The sequence below is a fragment of the Plectropomus leopardus genome, chromosome 7 (genome assembly GCF_008729295.1).
Source record: "Plectropomus leopardus isolate mb chromosome 7, YSFRI_Pleo_2.0, whole genome shotgun sequence".
Taxonomy (NCBI): domain Eukaryota; kingdom Metazoa; phylum Chordata; class Actinopteri; order Perciformes; family Serranidae; genus Plectropomus; species Plectropomus leopardus.
The window spans coordinates 35,378,592-35,389,975 of record NC_056469.1 but is presented as its reverse complement, the minus strand read 5'-3'; the positions used below and the strand labels follow the sequence as shown (position 1 = coordinate 35,389,975).

Genomic DNA, 11,384 nt, shown 5'->3' with positions numbered 1-11,384 from the left:
TGTTTATACCACCTAAACTAAAAATGCGACTTTTTATCATTTAGAGAGAGTCAAGAGAGTTCAAACAGAACTTTATTAAAACATCACGCGTTAACAGTGAGCAGCAGGGGGCAGCAGCACACAGAAACATGGTCAGTTCATTTGTTCGTTTTCATACATAAACACCTGAGTCTCAGGCTGACAGCTGATTGGTCCGTTTGTTACCTGTTCACGCTCAATCGACTAATGTCACCTGGGTTCATGGAAACTTCACGTACAGCCGGAGTCAAAGCCACAACTTTAAAAACACGACACCACATTATTTATGTCATTATGACACCATACAGATACTATGACACTACATGATCAATAACATTATGACACTAAATGTTCTGCTGTTTGATAAATGAGGAGAAACCGTCATTTTAGTTTGAATCAATAAAACGCAACAAATAAAGATTCTCATCGGTTTTGTTCAAACTTTCGGATAAAACCGTCTTTCACTTATTTTATGTTATTGTTGTTTGTTTCATAAAAAAATTCACATTTTCAAGATTATTTTGTGAATAAAGGTTGATGTGAACCGGACGCAGCTGTGAAATCAAATGCAGAAGTGATTATTTCTGAGGCAGTATTGATTGATTGATTGATTGATTGATTGATTGATTGATTGATTGCTGCTCAGCCTAACATGATGATTGATCTTCAGACTGAGAGAAGATTTCCTCGTCGTGTGTTAATATTTCCACTCTCGATGCTCCTACAGCCAGATGTCGGACGTACAGTCTCCTCCGGGATACCGGAGCTCGTGAGCCAGAGCCGGACCGTCGGGTTCTTTACCGAAATCCACCAGGAAGTTTTCGTTCAGGGACAGACCTCCAGAGACAGTGTCCACGTCGATCTGCATCATCACCGAGCCCTCTCTGACACACACACACAGAACACACACACTTCAGTTCAGTCAACAGATTTAAGAAAAATGAACCAGTTCAAAGAAAGTTATAAAAACTGTAACGGTAGTATCGCTGTAAATATAAGTATTCTGATGTTGAGAATGACGATTACAGAGTACGACAGAGAGCTGAGAGACATGTTGGAGTGGAAAACTTTAAACTATGAATAAAATAAGATTAAAAATAACAGAATAGTAACCTGGGAAGAAATTAGTCCAAAAAACGGAGAGATAAAATAAATAATAAAAATATAAAGTATGATATAAAGTATATTTTCAGGACGTCTGTTGACATGAAGTATATGAATAAAGTTTTATCAGCACAGGACAAAAGTACGTGGACGGCCTTTGACTTTTTGGTCTGAGTGACAGGTCAAAGGGCACAGCAGTGTGACCTTTGACCTTTGACCTTCCGGTGAAATTAATGCATCCGTTTGCAACGAACGAACACGATGAACACGCAGTTTTTCACCCGACGATTCACGGCCACTGGCTCACTGGCATTGGCTGCAAGAGGGATCGATACTCAGCACGTGGCCAAAAGTGTGTGTGGACGGCACAGAAATAACTGAAATAACACTGAACCACTTCTGCATTTAACTGCACATTGCGACATTTTCGTTGCAGCTGAAGTTTGGCTCAGATCAAACTTTGTTTGCATATTCATTCCTAAACATCTGAATTCTTTGTGAATCATAAAATAACACAAAAATACATGAAAGACAGTTTTATGTAAAATTTTGAACAAAACAGCTGAAATCTGTAATTGTTGGGTTATTATATCAATTCAAAGTAAAGCAACTGTACATGATGTTAGAAAACGTTGAATTATTGCGTTTAAAACACACGTGATCATGTTGGTCTAACTGAAATCGGACACAACCGAAAGTTGGACTGAACACAGTCAGATAATTCCATCACGGCTCCGTAACACGCCTACGTGGCCTCGGATTGGAAATGATGACGGCTAGTGGGGGCTGCAAGAGAAATACAGCTGCTGATGTTTTGAACATCCATCCCCATGGTTACTGGGATCATTTTATGCAAATGCAGTCATCTCACCGTGGTGTTTAATCGACACTTTGAAAATATTGCTTGAGATTGTGCAAATCTGTGATGATCCGCCGGCTGACACGTAAACCGTCTTTGAAACAACATCAGGTGAAGACAAACAAACTGCTTCAAAAAAACATTATTCAGCCGTCCACATACTTTTGGCCATATAGTGTACTACATCTGTAGTAGTACTGTACTGCAGTACTGTGAGTACTCACTTGGTCATGTCGGGGTAGAACTGTTTGTCCCAGCCGCTGTAGAGAGACGTCGTCACATAAAGTCTCTTACCGTCCAAACTCAACTGTAACATCTGAGGTCCTCCGGGGACACGTCTCCCCTGAGGGACAGACAGGTGGACAGAGGGAGACAGGTTAACAATCAATCAATTAATCAATCAATCATCAATCAGCAGTCAATAAAAAATAAACTCAGGACAGGTCCATCCAACATCCTGCTTCCTGTCTAACTATTTCCTGTCTCATTGTCTCACTTTCTGACTGTCTCACTGTCTCCTGTCTCATTGTCTGATGTCTGTGGTACCTTGATGTAACGGGGGCGGGGCTGCGGCTGGTTTTCGGGGTCCTCCAGGACTTTGACTGGACCGTCAGTGACGATACTTCCCCAGAAACACCTGGAACAGACAGACAGGTGAGATTTCAGCAGTTCATTCAGGATAATGTGGAGTTTTTAGGATTTTTTAGGATTAAAAATATCCACATTACTGTGATTTGAACAACACGGCCCGAAGGTTTAGTCCAGACCGAACCAACACGGGATTATGTGAACCCAATTTAATCGCTCCCATCACACAAAACAAAATCTTTCTCGGTGAAAGGAAAAACTTCCACAAACATGCATCAATTATAAATAAAAATAAATAAATAAAAACATTAAATAATAATAATAATAATATAAAAAAATCACAATAATAACAATATTTTTTTAAAAAAGAAAAGGAAAAAAGTCTACTTATACAGCAATGCTTACATTCGTACTGTAAAACATTAAAATAAAATAAAAAATGTAGTGAACATAATTCCTTGACTAAATAAAAAATCAGGAATTATCAGTCATTATCCTGTTTTTTTCCCCCATAAATTTGAGTTTACTCCGGCTGTACCTCAGTTAAAAGCTATCTCAGAGTAAAGGTGAATCACTGGCCTCTAAGGTAAGTCAACTATGTAATTCAGGAAAGCGTCCACTTCTCCTGAAAATCCTGAATTCTGCCTGTGATTATGTCAGAGTTTAAATCCACTGACCGAATTAGGTCTGTGACCATCTTTCCATCGTAATATAAATACACGTTTAGGTCGAAACAGACAGAAAAGATTTAGATAATTTCAGAATCTGTTATGAAAATCACATTTTTAAGCTCCGGTCAGGTGTGATAGTCTCACCTGGCCGACCAATCGGGGGCTCCTCCTGTCTGTGATGTCATACTGTCTGATGTCACCGTGCAGCCAATTACTGAAGTAAACAAAACGGTCGTCCAACGAGATCAGGATGTCTGTGATCAGACCTGCACACACACACACACACACACACACACACACACACAGACAGACAGACAGACAGTTACAGACAGACAGTTACAGACAGACAGACACACAGACAGACAGACAGACAGACAGACAGTTACAGACAGACAGACAGACAGACAGACAGTTACAGACAGACAGACAGACAGACAGACAGACAGTTACAGACAGACAGACAGACAGACAGACAGACAGTTACAGACAGACAGACAGTTACAGACAGACAGACAGACAGACAGACAGACAGACAGACAGACAGTTACAGACAGACAGACAGACAGACAGACAGTTACAGACAGACAGTTACAGACAGACAGACAGTTACAGACAGACAGACAGACAGTTACAGACAGACAGACAGACAGACAGTTACAGACAGACAGACAGACAGACAGACAGACAGACAGACAGACAGACAGACAGACAGACAGACAGACAGACAGTTACAGACAGACAGACAGTTACAGACAGACAGACAGACAGACAGACAGTTACAGACAGACAGACAGTTACAGACAGACAGACAGACAGACAGACAGACAGACAGACAGACAGTTACAGACAGACAGACAGACAGACAGACAGACAGACAGACAGACAGACAGACACAGACAGACAGACAGACAGTTACAGACAGACAGACAGACAGACAGACAGACAGACAGTTACAGACAGACAGACAGACAGACAGACAGACAGACAGACAGACAGTTACAGACAGACAGACAGACAGACAGTTACAGACAGACAGACAGACAGACAGTTACAGACAGACAGACAGACAGACAGACAGACAGACAGACAGACAGACAGACTCACCAGGCATCTCAGGAAGTGCCCATCCCTCGACCTTCTTACTGGGAACGCTGATAACTTTCTCTGCAGCCCAGTCACCTCTCTGAGGACACGAAGGGGTTAATTAAGAACAGATGTCAAATACAAAAACGACTTTTTAACCATCTTCTGTCAGGTGAGCCGTTTGTGCTCACAAATTATTTAATATATCTAATATTTAGCTGAGTTCACCCGCTCGCCTGCCTGCTGAGGACGGTTCAAAGTTCAGCTAATTTGGTTTTATGGCTCTTTATCGCACCGATGCTCACTGACTGCAACAGAAAACCCACACAGTCCAGGACCGGAATGAGAGGCCACTCCAGGTCATTAATAGATATTTGGTTTTTAATTTGGGGATTTTTTTTTTCAGAGGACGAACGTCACTTCAGTGTTTGTGAGAAAAAATAAATAATAAATCAAATAAAATGGAGAAAATATTATTCAAAAATAGCAAAAATGATCTGCCAACAGAACAGGAAAATTTCTCTCCAGATTTTCTGTAAGAGGTAAAAATATCTTGTCTCAGACCAGACAACATCTGTCTAGAAACCAGATTTATTTTCTCAATATAAAGAAACACTGAATAAATGCTGGGGACGCTGTTTGGGAACAAGGCCGTGTGTTTGGGAACAAGGCCGTGTGTTTGGGAACAAGGCCGTGTGTTTGGGAACAAGGCCGTGTGTTTGGGAACAAGGCCGTGTGTTTGGGAACAAGGCTGTGTGTTTGGGAACAAGGCCGTGTGTTTGGGCATCGGATCTTAAAACTGGCACAGCTGCTGCACCTCAGAGGGAAAAATGCTGCTAAAAGGACAAAACAGCTTAGTCATAAAATCGCCCCACCCAAAAAACAAGCATGCCTCGATCTAAGATGCTTCATCTTACTCAGACTTCAGTTTTTGTGGTGTGGAGACTCTCTGGGTTCTCGAGACCTGGATTAAGAACTCTAGAACGTGGTGGTACTGACTGGAGTTTTGTAGAATCTGAAGACCGTTCCCCGCAGAGCACATCCCACGTAGCCCTCCGTGGCATCGGGGTCATGGAGGAATCGGATCTCCAGGGGAATAGCACCCTCCTCTCCCAGATCCAGCGTCTGCAGCTTCCTGTGGGTCGTCCAGTCCCAGACATGGAGCGAGCTGCCGTAGAGTCCTGGGACGCCAACAACAATTAACTCACACGGGTTTCTCCAAAGGTACCCTGGTGTCTCACTGGAACTGAGACGCAGAACCAGATTTACAGACTCCAACTGGTCTAAACAGGTCTAACTGGGACCTAAAACCTAATTATACTAAACTAGTAATCTCCTCTTTATGAGTCCTGTGTTTTTACTATAATTATGTTGTTTTTAGTATATTTATGTTTATTTTCAGTATATTTATGTTTGTTTTTTAGTATATTTATGTTGTTTCAGTATATTTATGTTTATTTTCAGTATATTTATGTTTGTTTTTAGTATATTTATGTTTGTTTTTAGTATATTTATGTTTGTTTTTAGTAGATTTATGTTTATTTTCAGTATATTTATGTTTGTTTTTAGTATATTTATGTTGTTTCAGTATATTTATGTTTATTTTCAGTATATTTATGTTTGTTTTTAGTATATTTATGTTTGTTTTTAGTATATTTATGTTTATTTTTTAGTATATTTATGTTTGTTTTTAGTATATTTATGTTGTTTCAGTATATTTATGTTTATTTTCAGTATATTTATGTTTGTTTTTAGTATATTTATGTTTGTTTTTAGCAGATTTATGTTTATTTTCAGTATATTTATGTTTATTTTTCAGTATATTTATGTTTGTTTTTAGTATATTTATGTTTATTTTCAGTATATTTATGTTTGTTTTTAGTATATTTATGTTTGTTTTTAGTAGATTTATGTTTATTTTCAGTAGATTTATGTTTATTTTCAGTATATTTATGTTTGTTTTTAGTATATTTATGTTTGTTTTTAGTAGATTTATGTTTATTTTCAGTATATTTATGTTTATTTTCAGTATATGTTTGTTTTTTAGTATATTTATGTTTGTTTTTAGTATATTTATGTTTGTTTTTAGTATATTTATGTTTATTTTCAGTATATTTATGTTTGTTTTTTAGTATATTTATGTTTGTTTCAGTATATTTATTTATTTTCAGTATATTTATGTTTGTTTTTAGTATATTTATGTTTGTTTTTAGTATATTTATGTTTGTTTTTAGTATATTTATGTTTATTTTCAGTATATTTATGTTTGTTTTTAGTATATTTATGTTGTTTCAGTATATTTATGTTTATTTTAGTATTTATGTTTGTTTTTAGTAGATTTTGTTTGTTTTTAGTATATTTATGTTTGTTTTTAGTATATTTATGTTTGTTTTTAGTATATTTATTTTGTTTTTGTATTTTTAGTAGTATTATGTTTATTTTCAGTATATTTATGTTTGTTTTTAGTATATTTATGTTTGTTTTTAGCAGATTTATGTTTATTTTCAGTATATTTATGTTTATTTTCAGTATATTTATGTTTGTTTTTAGTATATTTATGTTTTATTTTCAGTATATTTTGTTTGTTTTTAGTATATTTATGTTGTTTCAGTATATTTATGTTTATTTTCAGTATATTTATGTTTGTTTTTAGTTTTTTATGTTTGTTTTTAGTAGATTTGTTATTTTCAGTATATTTATGTTTGTTTTTAGTATACTGATGTTTTTTTAGTATATTTATTACTGTCTTTTTATGGGAACTGAACTCAAATGCCTTTTAATGTTTTCTTATCACAGAAAACACTAAACTAATGTTATTAAGTAATTAATTAAGTAACTGTAGCGCGGCAAAGAGAAATGCATCAGCCGGAAATGTATTCACATGATTTTAAAACATGTTAATAAAACAATCAGAGAAGCAATCTGGAAGGACAGGAGACGCAGCGTGTCCTCATTGCTCCTTTTTACCTGCGTACAGGTTACGTCTCTGCGACGGTGATACTCGTCCCTGGGGTCATAACAATAGCACCTAGAATTACCATGACCTGGATGGAGCTTCACCAACACACTGACTGCAGTCTTACTGTGGAAACTTCCCGAAAATCAGTCCTGCACTGGTCCATTTTTGAAAACCAGGACCCGCCTATACCCGGAAAGGTCAGAACCAGAGGTCACCTGTCTTTTTGTCGAAGACACCTGGATACACACCAGGACGGTGAAAACATGCTGCACAGTCTCCGCCAGGTTAGAAGACATTTTAGCACGCTTCTTCCACCACCACGAAATCTCAAAACGATCCTTGTTGCCTCGAAGTTAATGCGAGCTGCCACTTTGTCCTCCAGCTGCAACCTTTTCTCACCGCAGTCGGCCGAAATCAGCTCCTAGACGGTCTCGTGTTCGGGCGCAGCGGGCTTTCACCGCTGTCAGACCGCTGATGAATGTGGCGACGGGGTCGAAGGTTTTAAAATTATGGCTTGAAAAAAGTATTTTAGATGTCAAAATATTACACATATACTGCACATCATTTTTCATTGTTTTTTCTGAAAAAAATAAAAAAATACATATTTTTGTTTTCACGGTTCCTAGCTGCGTGTATTTTATATTTCCCTGGCCCGAACCTTTGAATTTTTATAAATACAAATTTAGCCATTACAGAGCTTTTTGCAGGTTACCCATCAGGTACCATCAGCCCGGTGCAGGACCTCGACCCAGGTGGCAGCGATTTGAGTCTGACTGAAATCAGAGTCGATAACTTCGAGGGTCACAATACGACATTTCTTTGTCGTAATGCTCATGACGATAAAACGAGAAAAAAGACTCCGGACGAAAAGAGTAAAGAAAAAAAGTATGTTTCCATGTGACTCACCCTCTTTGACGTGTGCAGGATTAAAACCGTTGACCAGCGCTTTGGGCGCTCCCCATTCGGTGCTGATCATCACATTGTGTCGAGGTTGGTACCAGAAGTCATATCCGAAGGGCGCTGCTTCTCCTGCGTGCTCCCAGTTACCGACCACCTCAAACGTTTCGCCGTCCAGCAGCACGAAACCACCTGCGGAGACGACATCAGGTGTAGGTATACTGCCTACTGTCCGCTGGAGGTCTAGTTTCTGAGAGGTTACGATCCAGTCTGGTGGTTTTTCTCACCTTTTCCGTTGCCGGACGGGTCTCCTATACAGCTGATCATGATCTGACCGTTGCCCAGACAGTGGGTGGTGTGAGGGTTCGCCAGGCCGCACTTCCAGTAAAGATCAACAGGCTCCACCATCTGAAGACACAAAAACATAACCTTATTTTAGAGTCACAAGGGAAGATATCGCCACGTTTCTTTTATAATGGTCATCTTTGTCTGAGACAGCCCAAAATCGCACCGTGTACACCGGGCTCCCTGCTCTGAGCGTCCCTCCGGAGGTCTAGATATGACGATCAAACACTCCCAAAGGACTGATTCGTCCCTCCACACACGCACGCTGCACGTTTTCTCCGGAGAAGACCAAGGTGACGGCGGACAGGCGGTCTGTGATTTCCTTTAAGTTGTACTTTCAGGACTTCTCCTAAAATCCTACAAATGTCTAAAATCAGAGGAATTATCTTTAATCCTAGAAAATGCATGCAGAGGCGAGGCGAGTATCCCTAGTACTTTAGTGACAATAACAGCTCAAAGTGAGAATTTTGGGGGCTAAAATTGTCTTTGGGTGTTGGTGGGCAGGTGGAGCCCCCGTGTCCGTGCCTAGAACTGACCTTGGCGTAAACGAAAATTATTACAACATCACATCGTCCTGGATTACTGCAGTCTTTCTGGCAGAAGACTTCGGCCAGACTCGAAGAGCAGGACGGGACATACTCAAACTCCTTCACTCGGGAGAGGAATTCAAACCCGAGGGAAATAATCAATCATGTTTGTGCGAAAGCTCATGAGCTCAGACTCGGAGGTAATGACTCACATCCTGTTGAGCCGCAAACCGTCTAAAAAGCAGCGTCACCTTTTAAAGGTAGATTAAAGTCTCTGAGGAGAGCTTACTGTTTAATAACAAAACCGTGACTCAGCAAAGTGACCAACGTGAGTGTTCTCGTTATTTCACGGGCTGACCGAAGCCAGCACAGCAGCGTTTCTCATTTCCCACATCGTCGACTCGGTCTCTCAAATATGTTAAGTGTGTTAAAAAACAGCTGTGCGAGTGTTTATCGCGCAGTCTGAACTCAGGATGAACCTCCTCCTCCTCCTCCTCCTCCTCCTCCTCATCCTCCTCAGGACAATAGACCCTGCTCTTCCTCCTCCGTGTCAGCTCGGCTCCAGCTTCTGCACTTTCTCTGAATCTAAAGAAAACAGCTGCTGTTTTTATAAGGCAAGGTCAGGGTCGAATTAACCCTCCACGAGGCCCCGGAGAACTCATTTTCCCATCTCTCCGAACACCCGGGGCCCCTCTGCCGGAGCCTAAACATTTCTGAGTGCTGCTCGTACTTTGTGAATCCGCGGCGCTTTGGGGTTCGTCCCCACGTCGATCACGTAGACTCTGGAGGAGATGAGCGACGGGAGGATCAGGCGGTTTCTCTTCTTGGAGGCGTCGCCGAAGCAGCTGCTGCAGGCGTTCCAGCCGGAGTGATGCAGCTCGTCACGTAGGTTCGGCATCGGCAGGCGGTGGATAACCTGCACGGGCAAAGGTCAAAGGTCACTACAGATAAACTGTTTAGAAACCTGGATCCACATCAGTTTTCTTTTGCTGTGTTCAGACGTCTTTCACAAACTATTTTACCCTTTTGAAAATATGAGGAAAAAAGGAAATGACAAACTGTAAGAAATTAATAAAAAAGTTATAAAAGTGATGAGAAAATTATCCAAATAAAGAGGAAAAATGTCCTGCAAATTATAGATATTTCTTTTATATTTAAAAGTATGTTACAGGAAAAAAAAAAATACATATATATATATATATATATATATATATGTAAATTAAAAGCACTTTTTAGGGTGATTGTCTCGTTTTTATTTTACATTATTATTATCATTATTGTTATTATGCTTCTTTCATCATTTTTTTTTTAAAAAACTCATTTATTGCAAATTTTTGGCCGTGTCTTGTTAAGTTCCTCATTGCTTTCTCCAGATGTTTTTGAAAGAAATAAAGCAAATGTATTTATTACACATTTATTCAGGAGAACGAGTCCAGCGGGACGAAAAGAGCTGATGAGAGAACGACGACGAAACGATAACTGAAGCTGCGTTTCGTGGCTTCACTGATTCAGCTGAAGATGCAGAGATGAGAAGTTTAATTATGATTATGATTATGATGGTGATAATGAGCAGGAGGTGAGATGACTCTACCTGGCAGTAGGTGGGGGACTTCGGGTCGACATCGACGGTGGCGAGGTAGTCCGGTTTTAGGGTGTCAGTGTTGCGGTAGATGCAGGGCAGATAGACAATCTCCTCCCGAGGACCTTCATCAAAAAAAAAGAAAAAAGAAATAATAATAATAATAATAATAATAATAATAATAATAATATAAAATAATAAAAATATAAAAATAATTAAAGCTCTTTCTTTTTTTCGAGGGGTTAATTTTCGTGTCAGTAAGACAAACAGACTCACCTTTCATGGCGTCCAGCGGGCTGCGGTATCCCGGTCCACATCCTGAGCATTTAGCTGAAAACACAAAACACACAAAAGGTTAAAAAACAGCCTGTCACAGAGGTCAGAGGTCACTGAAAACTGAACTGTTTCCAGGCAGCTGGACGCTTTTTTTCTTCATCTCAATAAAATAACAAATAAACACAATAAATCTGAGAATCCTAAACTGGCTCAGCAGCTCTTCAGCTCCTCACAGGAGAGTCTGCAGGAGGCGCAAAGCTTGTTAAAAACACAAAATTAAAAATAAATCTACACGCCAGCAGCTCTGTGGTGCTTTGAGCTACATGCTAACGTCTGCGCGCTAAAACGCTCTCACAGCAGGCGGCTTCACGTCACGGAGCGATACTTTCAAAACGGCGATTAAACACAATTGTGAGATGACTGAGTGATGTCATGTGTATAATATCAAACACATTTACTATATTATACACACCCACAC

The 11,384-nt window shown here is 39.6% G+C and overlaps 1 protein-coding gene across 1 annotated transcript in view; it reads right to left on the bottom strand.

Moving 5' to 3' along the window:
- Positions 1–54: 54 nt before the first annotated feature.
- selenbp1 (selenium binding protein 1) overlaps positions 55–11,384 on the bottom strand; it is a 15,009-nt gene continuing 3,679 nt past the window's right edge. The window contains exons 2-12 of the mRNA XM_042490582.1: positions 10,907–10,960; positions 10,643–10,755; positions 9,782–9,967; positions 8,467–8,587; positions 8,189–8,371; positions 5,323–5,504; positions 4,345–4,423; positions 3,374–3,506; positions 2,528–2,609; positions 2,206–2,324; positions 55–902 (exon numbers count right to left, since the gene is read on the bottom strand). Of these exons, the coding sequence (XP_042346516.1) occupies positions 740–902; positions 2,206–2,324; positions 2,528–2,609; positions 3,374–3,506; positions 4,345–4,423; positions 5,323–5,504; positions 8,189–8,371; positions 8,467–8,587; positions 9,782–9,967; positions 10,643–10,755; positions 10,907–10,960 (1,415 nt within the window). The 3' untranslated portion in view covers positions 55–739. The remainder of the gene's footprint in view (positions 903–2,205; positions 2,325–2,527; positions 2,610–3,373; positions 3,507–4,344; positions 4,424–5,322; positions 5,505–8,188; positions 8,372–8,466; positions 8,588–9,781; positions 9,968–10,642; positions 10,756–10,906; positions 10,961–11,384) is intronic.